Source organism: Copadichromis virginalis, linkage group LG22 (assembly GCF_057382275.1).
Source record: "Copadichromis virginalis isolate Kocher_CV1m ecotype Utaka linkage group LG22, C_Virginalis_male_GT1.1, whole genome shotgun sequence".
In the NCBI taxonomy this organism is placed as follows: domain Eukaryota; kingdom Metazoa; phylum Chordata; class Actinopteri; order Cichliformes; family Cichlidae; genus Copadichromis; species Copadichromis virginalis.
In genome coordinates, this window is record NC_140638.1 from 25,327,736 (window position 1) to 25,347,216 (window position 19,481).

The 19,481-nt window shown below is 42.5% G+C and overlaps 1 protein-coding gene across 1 annotated transcript; it reads left to right on the plus strand.

Moving 5' to 3' along the window:
* The first annotated feature begins 461 nt into the window (after window positions 1–461).
* Window positions 462–19,033, plus strand: trak1b (trafficking protein, kinesin binding 1b). The gene is made up of 18 exons (XM_085446683.1): window positions 462–623; window positions 1,565–1,759; window positions 4,492–4,568; window positions 4,692–4,808; window positions 4,886–4,986; window positions 5,115–5,220; window positions 5,309–5,387; window positions 6,368–6,498; window positions 6,602–6,676; window positions 6,773–6,910; window positions 6,990–7,066; window positions 9,464–9,712; window positions 9,826–10,103; window positions 13,815–13,933; window positions 14,113–14,314; window positions 14,527–14,632; window positions 15,518–15,643; window positions 15,999–19,033. Exons 3-18 carry the CDS (start codon window positions 4,518–4,520, stop codon window positions 16,591–16,593), a joined length of 2,550 nt encoding a protein of 849 aa, XP_085302809.1. The 5' UTR covers window positions 462–623; window positions 1,565–1,759; window positions 4,492–4,517; the 3' UTR covers window positions 16,594–19,033.
* Window positions 19,034–19,481: the final 448 nt, after the last annotated feature.

The following is a 19,481-nucleotide window of genomic DNA, read 5'->3' on the forward strand; positions in this document are numbered from 1 at the left end:
GACCCACAGACATTATTTGCACATATCCTGAGCTCATGATTTGAAACTTTGGCCATGTTTCATATGGGCATCCACTACTGTACTGTATATATGACAGGAAATGGAGAAAAGCATAAATGTTCCCCTCCAACCACCGTCTGTTTTTATTTAAGTCTTGCAACTTATGAAACCTGGTGTCTGCAGTGGGTAGGCTGTGGTTTTATGCAGCTTGTTGGCAGGAAGCACTTTGCAGAGTCAACAGCAGCACTTGTGGTAAAGAGTCTGTAGGGAAAGAGAGACACACTGATTGAAGTGGACTTTGGATCACAGCAGCAGAAAAAGTAAAGGTCTCTCCTTCTCCTCTCTTCTGTCCCCTGCAGGTGTCTGTGTCTGCTGTCTATCGTCTGTCCCGTGTCACCGTTACAACAGTGGAGCTCCGGCTCCATGGCCCCCGTCTCTCTCCGCTAGCGAGAGGTGAGCCAAGCTGGCCTCCCCAGCCCCCTCCTTGTCCCAGGACCCAGAGTCAGAGCCTGAGCCCGACCGGCGGCACAACCACGAGGAGCAGTATGTGAGCGAGGGCGAGTACAACCAGCCCGAGACACGTCCGGAGCCTCCCGACTGCAGGGACGCCGAAACCATCACAGGTGCAGAAGAACTCAGATCATCCATCCATCCATTCGCTTCCGCTTATCCTTTTCAGGGTCTCAGATCATCCAAAAGTCCAAATATAGCAACAAAATTTTGAGTATGCAGCTCACCGTCTGGTGACAGTGTTGAAATTACTATTCTAATAAATCTTTTTTTAAATAGTTTTATTAATAAAGTATTGCTTTTTCTTCTTCTTCTTCTTCTTCTTCTTCTTCTTCTTCTTCTTCTTAAAAAACGCAATTTTATATGTGCAATTCCAAACGTAATTTTTCAAAATAAAAGTTACTTTTCCACAATTTGCACATGGATATAGCCATGCAATCAAAGTAAAGTGATACCAGTTGGTGAAACTAGTCTTTTACCATTCTAAGCTTGCAGTCATAATTAAGTTAAAATGCACAAGTGTTTCTTTTTGTTTTTAAAGTACAGTATTGCTTGTTTTTCAAAATATTTCACATTAAATAGGACGTGTTATGTTAAATTCCAGCTCCATAGTTTCATTCATGGACTCTACTAGAGTAGCTTTGCATGATTGACAGATCAAGACAATCCTGTGCTACTGGTGTAGCCCCTCAGCTTCCTTTAAGCCGGCTTTCACCTGATTGGCTGCTCCGCGTAAACATTAGCTTTGAACCCACAGGTGTCCAGGGGCCAGAGCCGTGTGCTGTCTGATGTCTTTATTTGAAACATTGGCTGTGTTTAAAACAGGTCCTCTTACCAAAAAAAAAGAGTCTTGTGAAGAGTTATCTAATTTTATTTTAGCAGAATATTTTTTGTCTCTGATTAAACGTAAACTTGCCTTTCAAATGTTTGATCAGATTTAATGTCGGCCATCACAAACCTGACTCGCTGTGGTCACGCAGGGAATGAGAAAAAACCCACCCGTCTCATCCACCCTCATCCCCTCTCTCTCTCTCTCTCTCCCTCTAATGTTCAGATGTCTGTAACAGCACTGACCTGCCGGAGTTTGAGATCATCAGTCTTCTGGAGGAGCAGCTGCCGGTGTACCGCTTGCGGGCTGACACCGTCTACGGCTACGACCATGACGACTGGCTCCACACGCCCCTCGTCGCTCCTGAGGCCAGGCTCGACCTGACCACCGAGCAGATCGAAGAGACACTAAAATACTTCTGTAAGTCTGCGCGATCAGTACTTTAAATGTTTCACACCGAGACAGACAGAAAGCAAGAAGGAAAAGCTGCCGAAGGCAATGATAATAGAACTCTCTACTTAAAGGTTTCAGGTTATAACTGCAGGATTAAAACTGAAACGTCGTTTATCAATATTAAAATTGCAGAAGTGTTTCAGTTGAAAAGCTTTAGAATACAAATAATTTTAATGACAGCAAAAAGTACAAATTGTAGTCGACATGCACTCAAATGGGGTAGATGTTATAAAGAGGTACTCGGGTGTTCTACTTGCCTTTATGGGTCTTTCCCTTAAAATCCTCTGAGAACCCCTCCTACATAGATGAACAAGACAGGTTTCGAATAGCTCTTTGATGTCTTTTATGAATCTGTTTGACTTAATGCTCAAAGTTAAGCCATAAAAACATTTGGATACCAAGCCCTTTATTTCTGTTTGGCCCTGAAACATGAATGCATCTTCGTTTATTCTGGATAATTGCTGCGCTCCCCGTATATCATATCAGCACTCTGCTTAATTCGCTGCTTTATGAGTAGGCAGAAGAGGTTTATGGAGTAAGGACAGCGCTTTCTGCAGAGGCTTTCTCACATTAAAGATTAATGTGCAATATTAAACAATATTAACTCTTGCTGTTGTCGCATTACATTGTTCTTTGAATCTTTGATGGCATCTGTTTATAAAGTATAACCCGAGCCACCAAGCGTCCGCCATAAAATCTGTGCAAAATCAAACATGCTGATCATCAAGATGCAGATGAAGGAGGACGTGCAGCTGGTGGGCGTGACACAACACGATGTGATTGACATTTTGAAGATCAGATACATTTGAGTAGAGTGATCTTCAATAAGATGTTAATGTTAGATTTGGGTTGTTTGTTTTCTATTCTAATCTAGTCTCGTCTGTCTTTGTCCTGTATGGATAAAGCTGGTATTTCAGCTTCTGTCCACATGGTTGTCTCTAATAACCCAGTTTGAAAAAGTGGACAAAACGAAAATACGGCGTGTAAAATGTGAATAAAGGCAGAATGCACTGATCTGCAAATCAATGATAAATTTAAGTTAAGTTTAAACATTTCATTTTTTCTGCTATCTGTGTTCTCTTGTGGATAAAATATGGGTTTATGAGATTTGGAAATCGCTGCATTATCTTTTTATTCATATTTTCACTTACTTAATACTTTGGGAATTGGGGTTGTATAGTTGGTAAAATCTCTCCTATGGCTTTTGCAAATGACTTTTTCCTTGACCCACATGGAAAACTTGCACGATGGAAAGATGTGAAGAAGAATTTAGGTCATCTAATGAAAAGAGGAAGAATCTGACTGGCTTACTGAGACGTTAGATCGTGTCACGTGAAGGATGTTGTCTGAAACATTGTTGAATTTTTTTCTTCATTTATTTTGTGCGTATCTGAGATTGATTGGTAGAGTTATAATTTCTAAGATTGAGTTTTTACAGTTCAGATAGACTCATCCCTGATCTTTGCTCAGATGATTTCAGCTTTGACATCTTAGCATACAGCTAAGTTGTTTAATTGCTGAGGAAGTTTGATTACAGGTTGCCAGTCTATTGTGTTAGCAGCGGTGCTAAAGAATGAGTCAGAAGACAGAGGAAGTGAGGTAATGAAAGAAAGGTGAAAATGAGAGAAGTGGGAGTCACTTCTATTGACTCTGTCCTGGATAATGCATCCTCGCCTGTCCAATCATAACACAACTTCCGCTTCACCTCCGCAGCTGTGGAACCAAAACGGATGCACACACGCTCTCTCTCATCTCTCCGCCTACCATGTTCTCGCTCCACCAACACAGGGACGTCCGTGTGGGTGGAGTGTAATATAGTCTGTGAGCCTGTGATACAGTGGCTGAGCAGTGGCATGAGAGAGACAGAAAGCAAATGGATCAGTGTTTTGGACCAGCGGTCGATTGTTATCAAGGCAAGTGGAGGATACGGACAGCAAGAGCAAAGATTAGAAAGGGATGAGTGTGGGCCGGAGGACTGCTCAATGTTAAGATGCGATCAAATGATTGGGATATTAGTTTCTTTTCAGCACTCTGATTTTTGTTGAATATCGTTGTTCCTCTTTGCTTCCTGACTGCGGTGGATTACAGGCTGCAGTCTCATCATTTCAGAGCTCCAGTAATGCAGAAAAGCTGTATTATTTCTTGCTGATAGTTTTGCTCCGGTGTTTGTTTCTTAGTTAGTTCGCCTCACTAAGATGACGCATGTCTCCTGTCTAATTTCCACGGCTATCTGTTGTACCCCTGTAAACCAGCGCTGATCACTATTTCAGTGCCATCACCTAAATTTGCTTTCAGAAATGGGAAGTTTTTGTGTTGTTTAGAGTACCAACAGGATTACAGAGGCTTACCATAATGGATTCGATAACTTTGTGCAGCACGTTATCGATTCGAGCTCTGAAGTCAATAATTGCTGCCAACCCCGCGGCAGCAGAGCCACACGTTGTGCGCCATGGAACACGACCCTTTCCCCTTTAACGCCTGCTCGTGCATTTCCAAACAGTGGTGATGGAAGTGTTGCACGCTATACGTGGTACATCCACTTCCTCTGAGTGTATAAATACTCTTTGTGTTACATAATGGGGCCGTTTTTGCATGCAGTCACACATGTTTGCAGATCACAACTCAAGTGATGGGATGACCAGAAGGTCATTCGGTGTTTTGATGTTCGGTTGGGTTTTCTTTTTTTGTTTTTTCCACAGTGCTATGTGCAGACAGAGTGGGCCAGATGACGAAAACCTACAATGACATTGATGCTGTCACACGTTTGTTGGAAGAGGTGAGGTATTTTAATTTTGCCAGTTCTATGAGGGTAAATTGAAGCTTTTCTTTTTTTAATCAGACCAAATGATAATGAGATGTTCCTCTCCTCTGTTTGCTTCTCCTACATTGCAACCAATAGAAAGAGAGAGATCTGGAGCTTGCTGCAAAGATTGGCCAGTCGCTCCTTAAGAAGAACCGGACTCTCACAGAGCAGAAGGAGTATTTGGAGGAACAAGTGGGACAAATCACAGAGGAGGTATGCCTCACAGAAATTTAGACCAGGAAAAAATGTTTTGGTGCTACAGGTGTTGAACAGTACCTGTCCTCCTGCAGGTTGCCCAGCTGCACCATGAGCTGAACCTCAAGGATGAGCTGCTGCAGTTTTACACCAATGCAGCTGAAGAGATCGAGGATGAATCCAGCAGCTCCCCAACGTTAGTTTCCTTTCTTAATGTCACTCCTAAAATGTGTGAATACTGTTACCATTTCACAGGTGTAAAAATATAACCTCACTTGTACTGGCTGTAAATTCCATGATAAAATTTGTGTTTGTCTCCTGAAGGGGTAAAAAAAGCAAAGTGGAAACTGCTTCAGGAGGCTTTGTGAGCGACACGCTCCAAAAGAAACTCAAAGAGCTGGAAGAGGAGAACCTGTCACTCCGCTCAGAGGTATCACACGCAGTATTGAGGAAAACACGGGAGGTGAGTTACCGAAAGGGCTCAGATATTTTGTGTAATTATGGACGTCTACTCGCAGGCTAACCATCTAAAGTCAGAGACCGAAACTTATGAAGAAAAGGAGCAGCAGCTTGTGAACGACTGTGTCAAAGAGCTCAGTGAGTTTTGTCTTGCCACCAATTTCTTTTTTGGAGCTTCTGTGTGTGAAATTGCCTGTTTTTCTTTACACAACTCCCTCCGAGAGTTTGCATGCTGCGTAATATTTGAATAAAAACACAATGCAATCACTCTACAGTATATAATATGGCTGCAGCTTCCAGGGCAGAATATTGAAGCCAGAGTGGAAGTGCCTTAAATCTGGATTCTACTGGATGGCAAAAGCTGTGGTAGACTTCCAGTCCTATGTGTAACTGTCCCAAAAGTCTACGAGAAAATGGCTTTATGACTTGACCTCTTTAAACACTTTCCTGCTGAGTTTGACTTGGTTTGGATCATGCTGGATAAAAAGTTAAGTCTGTGAAGGGTTATCTTTGGTAACAAACTCCAAGTTCAATAGCTGATCATTTTCACATTTTGTCACATCTTGTCAAGTAGTTGGTAGTAGTTCGAGTTTGTTGTTTCATAGTGAGACTCTTTCTTCTTCATCACATCTGCGGCTTTGCAATAAAGTAACAGCGAAAATGCATCGTCAAAGCAGTACTTCAGAAATCATTGAGTGATGTCATGGTAGCTACATCAACCTTTTATATTGTCTATGGCAATGACGCAACTCATTTAGAATCATATCTTGTTACAACTTTATCTAATTTTTAATTGGATTTAATCAACATTTTTGAAGAGCAGACAACAGACTGAAAAATATATAGTGAAAAAATGTTTTTTTTGTGGAAGGGTGGAGTGTCCACTCCGGGTCAGGGACAAGTTCCTGCCCCAAGTGGAGGAGTTTAAGTATCTCGGGGTCTTGTTCACGAGTGAAGGGAGCGGGAGATCGACAGACGGATTGGTGCGGCGGCCGCAGTGATGCGGACGCTGTACCGGTCTGTTGTGGTGAAGAGGGAGCTGAGTGTAAAAGCGAAACACTCAATTTACCGGTCGATTTTTCTCTGTGCTCTTTTTGAACTCCCTGTCAAACTTTAAGGGTTGTCCAGTCTTCAGATTTCTGCCATAGCGGAGGAACTGGCCCGTAAGACTGAAGACGCATCACGACAGCAAGAAGAGATCACACACCTCCTCTCTCAGATAGTAGATCTGCAAAAGAAAGCCAAATCTGTGAGTATATAAGCACACAGGTATATACTTTGACTGGTTATATTTTTACTGGTCTTGTCCTGTTTAGCTGTTTGCTCAGTCAAAGCTGCATTTGTGTGTCTAGTATGCAGTGGAAAATGAGGAGCTCTCTCAACACCTGCTGGCAGCTAAAGATGCCCAAAGGCAGCTCACAGCAGAGGTAACTTCTCTTTGCTTTCCAAGCTTGTCCCCAATCACAGTTTGTTCCCTAAATACTGTGAATGTGAGTTTAATTGCTGTGTTTACAATACAACAGCTCCAGGAGTTAGAAGAGAAGTACTCAGAGTGCATTGAGATGTTGCATGAAGCTCAGGAGGAGCTGAAGAACCTGAGAAACAGAAACTACCCTGCAGGAACCCCACGCCGCTATCACCCGCTGGGACTGTACCCGATGGTGAGTTACTGTAAAAGTGTGTGTGCCTCTCTTTGCTTGTAGGCATTGTCTTCCCCTCTTAAAAGTTTATATGTTGCAGGACTCTCTGGCAGCTGAGATTGAGGGAACGATGAGGAAGGAGCTGAGTCTTGATGACCCAGAGTGTGAAGAACAGAAGTAGGTATTCATGCATGCATACTAGATGCCAATTTCCAAACATGGGAACAGGTTTTGGAATTGTTTGATCAAAAGAGTTGGCAATAAGTAATGGACAGACAGTAGAAATAGCCAAAATAAATATACTACGGTGAAAAGTAAATGCATAAGTAATTGTCAAAAAAACTCATAAACTAGCCAGCATAGCTCACTAAAAGTCTTTTCAAAACTTTTTCTAAAAGTATACATAAGCAGTAGCGGTTTTTGATACAGGCGACACGGGCAGTTGTCCCGGGCGGCATCATGGTGGGGGGCGTACTCACGCTGCCCCGACATCAGCCAGCGCATATTGGGAATGGCATAGGCACCGATCGGTTTTCTATCGCCCATTTGCTGGGAGTAAGGGCGCCCTCCGTTTGCGAGGTGCGCCTGCTGCTTGCGGCACAGGAAGGAGAGGGCGGGGCGGCGGGGGATTCTCTGGCTTGCAACCAACTTGCAAAATAAAACAAAATAAAAACAAAACAACAAACACGAAAACACCAGACATCATGATACAGACTTATAATGTGCACCGATGTTTTTTCGAAATTCTATAAAGTGAGCGCGAGAGCCCTCGGTGCGCCTGCTCGCTGCTGAAGTCAAAGTAAACTTTGTCATCTCCGCTACATACAGTCCAGTATATAGAGAGACGAGCCGACGAGGCTCCACAGCAGTGCAAGTAAACAAACAATATATATAAGAAGAGTAAGAAAATAAATATACACTTTAGGACCAGGGGTAAAGGGATCAGTAACAATTGAAAATTTATAATTTACAGTTTGATGATTTAAAGTCTCACACACAACCCGTCGAAAGGGGAGGGGGGCCCTGCTGCTTCCAAATAGAGCACATTTCATTGGTAATATTGTAAATCCAAGCCCCTTATCTATTCATGATTTGAATCCTGGGTTGTGCGAAATCCAGAGGGAGTGTTCGCCCGGGGCGCCAAACAGGCTAGCACCGCCACTGTACATAAGCATAGTATCTAGTCAAAGTTATGAATACAGTGTATAGGAGAGGAATGTAACCACTGTGACCTCACCTACTGAGTTTGGACTTTTGGAAATGTTTAGCTTTAGCATTAGCATTGTAGCCACTGTCATGTTCTTTTTTAGAAGCCTGAAGTTACCATGTCTGGATGAACAGGTGGCGTATTAAATTATCAGCTAATGCTAGCAGACTTTTATTTAGCAAGCTGTATAGCTAAAATACACAGACACTGTTAATTTGTGCTAAATACCAGATCTGATACAAGAGGAGAGGATTAGCTAAACTGCTAAATATCATTCTAGCTAAAATTGATAGCTATAATAGTTAAATTGTTAAAAAAATAGTAACAAAACCTAATGAATACACTTATAATAAAGTAGTAGCTTAAAATAGGAAAAGACTGGTTAAAATGTAAAGTGTAATGAAATGAAGTGTAACTGATGAATGGTAATCATACAGAAATTGCTTATTAAATCGCTAATAATGGACACTACTGTCTATTAGCTGTCATGAAGTTCTGTGAAAAACTAAGCACACCATGTTAAAAGGGTAAGTTGCAGCCAGGTGCTTATAATCAAATGCACTTGATTAACTGATCATCAGCAAGTGTGGGTATCTCTCTTTTGGCAGTTTCCTGGTCTGTAGCATTCGGGTATGTGTTAACATAGTACTACAGTCTTCCTAGTTGTGGGCGTCCAAAAAAAATCACCCAAAGTTCAAACCATGCAATGCTTAAGAAACTGCACAAAAATCGAAAGCTACTTCTTGGACTCCACTGCTTTCTGGAGACTTCTGGTCATAATTCACAGCCATCTGTTTGACAGCTAAATCTTAGCATTAGTGACAATGATCCCAAGCACAGCAACAACTGTGCAAAAGCATGAAAAAGAAAAGAATCAAGGTTTTGTAATGATCCAGTCAATGTCCAGACCTCAACTCTACTGAGTTATGTTGCAAGACCTTAAGAGACCTGTGCACAAATGAATGCCTGGAAACCTCAATAAACTGAAGCAACATTGTAAAGAAGAGTGGACCAAAATTCCTCCACAACAATGTGAGAGATGGCTTAAGTCCTAGAGAAAACAATCGCTTCAGGTTATTACTGATGGTTCTATAAGCTACATGGAGTATTAGTTTTTCACAGAACTCCATAGTGTCACAAGAAAACTTTCTTTTTCACACGGCCATGGTGGATGGTGTTCTTCACTCTGATTGTTAGTCGCTTTAAACACTCGACTTAAAGTTGGGATTTGTTTAATGTTAAGAGTTCAAATAAATGTAACCTTGGTGAAGCGTTCTTGAGTCCATCTTTGGGAGTAACTTAGGTAAAAAGGTTTGTGAACCACTGTTGAAGAGCATCAGTATAATACTATGTTTGACTGTGTGCAGGGTCCATCGGAAACGTGTATTTGAGACGGTCAAAAATGTTAACCAGACAGTTCGTCAGCGTTCTCTGACTCCAACCAACTCCAACATCCCGGGTTCTAACCAGTCCCTGTCAGCTCGAACGTCACCCCAATCGAGTGGTCTCTCCACACCCCACTCCAGCATATTTGGAGGTGACCTTAGTGGAGAAAGTGTAGTCCTTGATAACCGAACGCAGAGCATCCTAATGGAGACGGCATCCAATCAGGACAGGTAAGACCGAGATAAGCTGCTGTCATCTGCATGAATCAAACTCAGTTTTCTCAAGAATGATTTTATTTTAAAACATTTGATTGATTTTTGTTTTAACCCTGCTCTGTCAACAGCACAGAGGGCCAGGAGAAGAAGGCAAGTGGGGCAGAGGACTTGCGGCTTGCTCTGCGTCGCCTGTCTTTGCGCCGACAAAACAATTTAAGTGAAAGGCGCTTCTTTGAAGAGGAGCGAGAGCGACGGCGGGGAGGGCACCCTGGACTCCACGATGCCCTCAGCCAGGAGAGTCTCTTAACCCCATCCGAAAGCATCATGTCCCTCGGAAACCTCCACCTCTGGGCCTCGCGAGGGCCCTACCTCCCCGACAAGCTTCAGATCGTCAAACCACTCGAAGGTGAGGTAGAAAGGGAGCACGGAACGAACGGCAAGGCAGGGAGGAACCTGGAAGGAGAGAGGCACCGAGGGGCCGGGGCAAAAAAAGGGAGCAGGCAGGGCTGGGGAACAGAGGGGGAGAGGAGGCAAGATGGCAGTCAAGGGGAAAGGGAGAGAGTGTGGGGATGGACGAGGAAGACTGGAGCTGGAATAGAGAGGGAGAGGGGAAGGAGGTGGGCTAGAGACCGAGCCGGCAGCAAGAAGATGAGGAGTGCGCAAGAGTGGACAGAGAGGCCCCTGTCTCTGATGCTCTTCAACTCTTTCTGGTCTCTGATGCATCATCACAAGTCTGGCAGCTTTGCATCTCCACACAGCTATTACAAAGAAACCCAGCCCAGAGGGTGGCTTTGAGCACTCATGCACTACACGGAGGAAGTAAGACGGAGTCTATCCAAATCACTGGCTGCTGCTCATGAACTGATCGGGGGCTAAAAGGGGAAACAGGCAGACCTTAGGTCTATACAGTGTGATAGAGTCACAGTAGTATTCAGTCAGCATGTACAATTAAGGAGCTGGTGTCTTAGATTTAACCTTAAAGAAGATTATGCTCATTTCCAGATCAGTGCCAAATATTTATTACTGGACTCTGTGCTAGATTAGTTTTATATGATTCACAGTTCAAACTAACCTTATTTATCTTTACTGAACCTTGGTACCGTTGTCAGAATCGGACTGTTGTGGCTTCCTGCCTGTTCTTTTTAAGGCGCGTGTTTTCTGATTGGTTGTCCCTCGCAAACAGAAGGTTTAACTCTACTGACAAACAGTGTTGCCAACTTAGCGAGTTTGTCGCTATATTTAGTAAGTTTTCAGATCCCCTTAGCGACTTTTTTTCTAAAAAGCAACCCGTGCCAAAGCGCTCATAGGCGGCGGATCGTCCTCACGCAGAAGTCGCCCCCAGCTGCTGTCAAAACAGGACATGTTCACCCAGTTGCGGCCCTAGCCTGTTTGGCGCCCTGGGCGAATACTCCCTCTGGCCAGAGAAACACACACACACACACACACACACACACATATATGAAGAGAGAGAGAGTATGCATTGTATGCAAACGGCTACCAAACAGCCATCATAATTCGTCATACAATGAGAACAGGAAGAATCAACAATTGACAATGACTAATTAATATTAAAATCTGTAACATAATGTATTGTTTGGAGTTTAGTCTGTTACTGCTACTATTTCTTCTTGGACCAACTGTAACACACATAATTTCCTTAGGGATTAATAAAGTATTCTGATTCTGATTGTTTCAGGATGACCTGCCATTATCCAATGACACATCTGCTTACCTGTATCATTTGCTCGTTTCTCCTCATCTTCTTTAATATTTTTTCTAAACTGAGGACCTGATGGCTTTGAACTTTCTTGTCCATCTTCCATTGTTTTTAATTTTGCACTCCAGTATGAACACCCATCCCCCAACCCGAGGATCACCACAACATAACCTAACAGACCTACACCTTAGTTCACAGATTCACTTTGTCTAAGGTTTATTTCTGGGATTTCACACAACCCAGGATTCAAATCATGAATAGATAATGGGCTTGGATTTACAACATTATGAATGAAATGTGCTCTATTTGGAAGCAGCCGGTCCCCCTCCCCTATCGACGGGTTGTGTGTGAGACTTTAAATCATCAAATTGTAAATTATAAATTTTAAATTGTTATTGATCCCTTTACCCCTGGTCCTAGAGTGTATATTTATTTTCTTACTCTTCTTATATTTATTGTTTGTTTACTTGCACTGCTGTAACTGGAGCCTCGTCGTCTCGTCTCTCTGGACTGTATGTAGCGGAGATGACAATAAAGTTTACTTTGACTTCAGCAGCGAGCAGGCGCACCGAGGGCTCTCGCGCTCACTTTATAGAATTTCGAAAAAACATCGGTGCACATTATAAGTCTGTATCATAATGTCTGGTGTTTTCGTGTTTGTTGTTTTGTTTTTATTTTGTTTTATTTTGCGAGTTGGTTATTAGATGCTGCTCCAGCCAGCCAGAGAATCCCCCGCCGCCCCGCCCTCTCCTCCCTGTGCCGCAACAACCCGCGCACCTCGCAAACAGAGGGCGCCCTTACTCCCAGCAAACGGGCGATAGAAAACCGATCGGTGCCTATGCCATTCCCAATATGCGCTGGCATGATGTCGGAGCAGCATGAGTACGAGTAAATTTTTATTTTTTTCCGATGCCCGTGATGCCGCCCCACTACGATGCCGCCCCGGCAAACCGCCTGTGTCGCCCGTATCAAAAACCGCTACTGTGTTCACCCCTACGCGTCCAAACTGCAAATGAATCGCGCATGAAGCCGCTGCTCCCGCCCTAACTATAACAGTCGGTTCTTCTTTTACTCATACTTTTTGTGGATCACAAGGTTTAAAACTACTTTAAAAACACACACAAACAAACACAAAAAGTAACTCCGCCAGACTGCCTATTTCGGGTTACTTTTGCCGGTACCAAGCCTGGATAAAGGAGGAGAGTTGGAATTGTGACATAATAAAAAAAACAATAATTGCTAAAAGAAATTTAATTTGTAGTTCTAAATATATCCTAAATGCATTTAGGCTGTTTTTTACTGACTTTATGTCTCTTCCACAATGTTATTTCTCTCTCCTACAACATAGTTTGCAAATACATAAGCATCACCAATTATGCTAATTAAGTGATGACGTCATTTAGCGACTTCTAGCGATTTTTAGGACAACCAATAGCGATTTTCCTTACTGAGGAGTTGGCAACACTGCTGTCAAAGTTGACAAAATTAAGGAAACCTGCTCTTGCTGGCCATTAAGAGAAGTCTGAATCGCGAGCTTCAGGGATTATTTGCACATACTCTGAGGTCTTTATATGAAACTTTGGCTATGTTTATTATGATATGTAATGGTATACTCTGTATGCAATAGAAAATAATGCTAAGTAGAATAGAACCACTCAAAACATGTTCCTTTGGCCTGTGCTGCCCTCTGCTGGTAATATTTTATACTTTATTTAAACTGAATCTATCCCCCGTGCAGAAGCCCTGATATTGTGGATTTGTTTATATGTATTCTTATATATTTATACACGTTGTTCTGTCCATATTCATTCGTAACTTAGAATTTTTTAAGCTTTTTCATTTTTTCACTGCTCACTCTGTCACCTCTTTGCTGTCTGTTTATTTTCTGCCATTAATCCATGTGGCTGTCTTAATAAAAAGATTCTCATTCTGCTTTGCTCCTCCATTTCATTTCCTTTTCATATCATTCCTCTGATAATCATAGCTTTCTGATATTCACCTTTCTCTGCCATCCTCTTCACTTATAGTATTAGCTTCATCTTCACTTTTTTATTGAATGGATGAGCTCTTTAGAGAAAAGGATCTAAAATACTTTTTGTTCTTAATTGCATGAATTACTGGCTGACACTCTGAGATATGTGTGTGCACAATATCGGTTTTGTTGCTGTTACTGCTAGTTACTTCTCAGTTACATATAATTCTTAAAACCTGTTAACGTAGGAATGCCTTTTAAAATGCTAACAAGTATTTTCAGGAGATTTAAGGTATAAAACATCTGCTGAAGGTAAAGCAGCCAGTTGAAAACGTTTCATATTCCCCTAAATGTTTTTTTGTCTGTGTGTTTGGAGATGGTGCAGGTGGAGTTAAGTACATTAAGTTAAATCCACTTCTCTCCACCAGGATCTGCCACTCTGCACCACTGGCAGCAGTTAGCCCAGCCTCACCTGGGTGTGATCTTGGACGCCAGGCCAGGAGTTGTGCCAAAGGGCTACAGACCTCTAGAACTAGAGCTGGAGCAGGTCTGTGTGTGAGGTTTCTCTGCGTGTATCTGTTGTGTTCACGCTAAACCATCTCCGTTGATTACATGTACCGCTGTATTGGTTTAAACGTAGGCCCATCCTCTGGTAACGAGAATCAAACCTTATCACCTGTAAAGCACTCCTCTCCCTTCCCTGCATGGCTCTTTGTTTGTGTTAAGGCGTACCCATGGGGCGGCTTTGAGGAGGATGAACCAGGAGAGCAATACTTCCAAAATCTTCCCACCTCTTCAGCTTCTGCCTCACCGGCAGTGGCCCCCACCTCCAGTACAAGTGACGCCAACCTCGTACAGCCTTCAGTCACCCTGGCCCCACCTTCTCCGCCCTCACCATCACCACACCTCAGCAACACCGATGCTCTGGGTGAGGACATATAGCAAATTTTCATTGACTCTAAATACATTATACTGCCAAAAGTATAATTAAGAATGGATTTCACTCAAGTTCATATGCGTGTGAAGGTGAGCAAACACTTCTGGCAGTATAGTGCATAAATACTTCCACATTGTTGAACATGTGTAAAAGGCTAAAATGTGGTGACTGACAGTGACGGGCTGTGTGTGTTTGACTTCCAGCTGCATACTACCCAGGTAAATGCATGGCTCACACCAGCTCCACTTACACCTTTACAACCTGTCGGATCCTCCATCCAACTGATGAGCAGACGCGGGTTACGCCAAGGTGAGTGGCATCATTAAGTGTCTGTGATCAGAGTCGACTCTTTGTTATTATTCGAGCCACCGAAAGTCACACATAGTGTTAGTTCAGGCAGGTGATGAGGATAACAGTTCTCACTATGGGCACACTCTTTAAGCTCCTTTAGCCTGCCTATACCTGGTGCACATCTGCATGCTGCTTTGTAACCCACCTCCTCCCCAGCATAACCTTTTAATGCTACTCTACTCAGAGCCGGGGGCTTGTTGAATGCTTCCCAGAGCCATGGACATCGTTGCACATGGAAATATCTTTTTTCTTTTTAGAGTGACCCTGACTAAATTTATCTATAACTGACTCCTGCAGAGTTGAGCTTTTCTGCTAAAAATGGTCTTATAACGACGCTTAAAATGAAACTCTGGCTCTGAGTTTTCTTTGTATTATTGTAGGGTCTTTACCTTACAATAAAAAATAAAAAAATCGAGTAATTCATTTTTATAAAAATTAGTAAATGTTTTTCTTCGAGAAGCTCACCCTTTTAGAAAGTTAAAACGGCACTTAATGCCACTTCACACACTGTAGTGACAAGAAAAATTAAGTGGGAAAAAACGAATGCAGTTCTTAAAAAAAGTCATTTAAATACGCCGTTCAGATGCATCATGTTTCTAGAAGCCGAAAGAGTGCTAAATGTGCACTCATTCTGAATTTGATTGGATCTCACAGGACGGGTCTAGGCAGGACACTTAGTCAGTTTTCTGATAGACAGTGGGAAGGTGCTGAATTATACATGCAGCTGCTTATATTTTGAACACCCGCTGTAGTTCTGGTTTTAATGATGAGACCATCTGAAAGTGTGATTTATATATTTATATTTTTTTGTTAACCTAGATGAAATCTTCTCATTCTCTCCAGTTTAAACCCAGTGCCTGCATCGTCCTCCTGTGTGATGACCAGCACTCTGCTGGGTACTCCTGCTGCTACTCCCTGCACGTCCCGCAGGCTCAGTCTCAGGCCCTCTGAATCCTCAACTAACCTCAGGCAAGAAACTGCATATTCTGACATTTTCCTTTTTATTTAAAAGACAAAGTAAAATCAAAAGATTGTTTTAGCTAATTTCATATTTTATATAATGTCATATTTAATTGAGTGCATAGAAAAAGTAAGTTTGCATTCAACTGCATGAGATCACAGACTTGTGGTATTGTAAGCATTAATGCCTTCCCTCTCTGTCGGGCTGAATGCTTCCTTTGGTTGACAGGTGTAGTTCCTTGGTTATAGCTGGCTGTTTATTTGGATAAATAATTAGCAGTAAAACTATATGCATTTGAGTTTGGTGTGAACTGTTCCTCTAAGAAAGGACATTATGTGTGTATTTTGTCTCATGTCTGTGCAGAGATGCTACACGCACCACCAGCACCTCCCTGGGGTTGGTACGTCTTCTCCAGGAGAGAGGAATCTCAGCAGCTGTGTATCACCAGAGCCAGGGCCTGGAGCAGGGTCAGGGCAGCGGAGGAGTCCTATTAAGCACCTCCATTGCCCCCAACCGAACACCTAATCCCGATCCTATGCGACCCTCGACCCCTCCAAACTCTCCCACAAGACAGGGAGCTTCAGCTGTGCCAAGCTCCGCTGGGTTTGACTTCAAGAGTCCTTCTTATGAGAACTTCCTGGCTTCCAAACCAGCCCGTTCCATCCTGAAGGAGGTGACAGGGGGGATGAGAGGCAGGCAGCGAGGCAGGGACTGTGAAAGCCAAACAGACGTTAGCGTGGCCGTCCACAATCTGAACCTGGTAGACAAGGTGAAGCGTCTGGGTGTGGCTGGAGCCCCCGGAAGCAGAGCGATGAGCCCTGGTCCCATGCTAGGGCCTCTGGGTGGACTGCGTAGATCTGGCTCCCCTTTTGGACCTGATGGAATGAGGAGGAACCGGAGTTATCCAGGCATGGTAGGAGCCAGCATGGTCATGAAAGCCCCAGGGCCCCAAGAGTAGTCTGGATAGCTGCTGGCCAACAGGGTAGATGAGTAGGAGCCCAGCAGGGCCAAGGACTGGCTGTTGATCAGTCACCTGGAGCCCATAAAAATATTTCCACTGTACAACAGCAACATGGCACTACTGACCTATTTCTAATCACAGCTACAGTTTTACACAAACACTACACCTCTGTAGTGCTTTACAGTGGTGATTCACGCTTGAACGAAGAGAAAAATAACTTAAAGGGTTAGTTCATCCAAACTACACAGCAACATCTTCTATACTGTCTGTGCTGTACTTTTGCTTTTGTGTGCCCAGATTTTGAGATATTGCTAAAATGACCGGACAGATTGGAGGCTCTTCTGTGTAAGCACTGAACAGTGACATTTAAAGACTTTCAGTTATTAAATTAAATTAAACGGTGATGACGAAGCTTACATTCTTTCTAGCTTTAACAGGTCTGAATTAAAATTTTTGCCAGAATTCCTGCCGAACTGAAAACAAGTGCTCCCACGTCACCTGCATTCATCTTCATTTTTATAAAAATTAGTGTTTTTCTTCGAGAAGCGAACTCTTTTTAATTTAATTATGTAAAAATTAAGGGGAAAAGGCTAATGCAGTTTTGGCTTTTAGAAGCATGAAGTACCTGAACGGCATAATTAAATGACTTTTTTCCCCCTAAGAGTGCTAAATGTGAATTTGATTGGATCTCACAGGACGGGTCTAGGAAGGAACACTTAGTCAGTTTTCTGATAGACAGTGGGAAGGTGCTGAATAATACATGCAGCTGCTTATATTTCGAACACCTGCGGTAGTTCTGGTTTTAATGATGAGACTAACTAAAAGTGATGGAGAGGCTCACCTTCTCTCTAGCTGCAACAGGTCTGAGTTTAAATTTTTGCCAGAATTCCTGCAAAATTAAAAACAAACACACCCACCTCAGCTTTATTTTGACTTTAACTCTTAAGATGGTAACTAGTTTCTTCCATGTCCGTGAGCAACAAATGCTTCTTATTAATCTAAAGTGGAAAACTGACAATATGTCTGCACCGAAATAAAAACACATTTACTTAAAGTTTTCTTAATCGGAAGCTAATAATATACATAAATATTTTGTCATTTTCTAATGCCCACGGATTGATCAGGAAAGAATTTATAGCATTTACATGCCATTAAGGGAGGAACCCTTAATGGTAGCTGTTCCCACCCTGTGGAATTGATGCAAGCAGCAGAAATGGGTCTCACTTAGAAATAAGGGGAGGAGCTTAGTTATTCAGGCCAGACTTGGAGGACTACTACTCCACATCAAAAGGAGGCAGTTGAGGGGGTTCAGGCATCTGAATAGGATCACCTGATGACAAGTCCTACCCGGAGGAGGCAGAGGATGTATGGATGGATGCACAAGCACCCCCTATGAAATGCTTTTGAGCATCTGGAAGTCTTTCCTTGTCATTGTTAGCATGTTGAGTTTTGCATGTAAGTCAAAGCACTCTTTATAGAGCTGCTGTAATCTCTGCTCACTCTCTAATATTCAGATATCTAAAATTCTGGACACACAAAGCCAGTTTTATGTAACTTAATTTTACATAATTGGGTGAACTGACCCGTTAAAACAGAATACACTGAAAGCGAGCTACTGAAATATCACTCGGATTCCTGCTTTGGAGACTGACTCTGCTGGCTAGATGTAGTACTCCCACTCTTGCCTTTTCTGAAACACATCCACAGAATCCCACGCACATCCAGACTCACACAGGTGCACTCTGCTAAATCTTCCATGCACTGGCTGGCTATTTGTAGTCACTGTAGCACTGAAACATGCCTTTCTACTTCAATACTAGCAGATGAAAATTTCATAAGTGGTTTTAAAAAAAGTACACCGAATTCATAAAATATGTCATCCTCTGTCTCTCTCTCCTTTCTTTTGAAGGGATTAAGTGTGAGTCTGACAAGTCACTTTCACTAAATCATCAAATAGATTTCACGCCAGTGTTAAAGGTACTTCAGTTTCATTTTCTAAATGGCCGTTAGACAGTAAAGCTGATGGTACTTCCACTGAACTGGAGAGATCAATACACTGAGGGATTGCTTTATCGTGGTTGGAAGCTTTCAGCTATTTTTCCCTTATTGTTTTATGGTTGAAGAGAATGAAGCAATACAGTGCCTCAGCCTTGTGTTTTGTGATTTTTCCCTTGTCATGCAGGTCCAAAGGCGCTCACGCAACCATAGTTTGCACTTGTGTTTATTTATTTTTAAAAATCCTGATTTTAAGATATCTTTTTTGTAAAAAATAGCATCGTCTTACAGACTGTATATATATACTGTTCACAGTCACTATAATGTCATGTGTAGATGAACCATTATTTGTAGTTCTTTAACCAAGAACCACACATTGCTGTAAGTATCTGGGTGAGCATGTAATCAGGGTTTTTCCAAATAAAAAGTCATCAAACAATCATTTATTAATAGGATTTCGTTTCCCTTTCTGTGTGATGGAGTTTTAAAGCATGACTCAGAATTGAAGAGGGGGTAATAACGACGTAAAGAAAAGCCACACACGCAGGAAATGATTACTTGGCCTCCTCCAGCAGATGGTGCTCACAAATAACTCGACACGCGACGGCGAGGATGTGTATTGCGTTCATCTGTCTGTCTACAGTCATCATCCATTACCCATTCACCATCTGGATCTCGTGGAGGGGATATGACGAAGGCTGCTTATTAAACTTAGGCTGGCCACAGGTGAATGAGAGGTGAGCAATAACCAAAAAATGTCACAGTGGCAGGCGGCGAGTCTAATTAGAAAAAATAAACTGGTTTCAAATGCCAGTGACGTCGCTCATGTCAGATATTTGTCATCTTACAGAAGCATTTTGATAATCTTATTTCATAACCTTATTTTTGTT

What these genes read in the sequence shown, in the direction of transcription:
- trak1b (XM_085446683.1), top strand. Translation starts at nt 4,518, where the DNA reads ATGACGAAAACCTACAATGACATTGATGCTGTCACACGTTTGTTGGAA. An exon ending in TAGAACTAGAGCTGGAGCAG is followed by an intron (nt 13,934 to 14,112) that starts GTCTGTGTGTGA and finishes GTTTGTGTTAAG; the next exon opens with GCGTACCCATGGGGCGGCTT. An exon ending in CAGCAACACCGATGCTCTGG is followed by an intron (nt 14,315 to 14,526) that starts GTGAGGACATAT and finishes TTTGACTTCCAG; the next exon opens with CTGCATACTACCCAGGTAAA.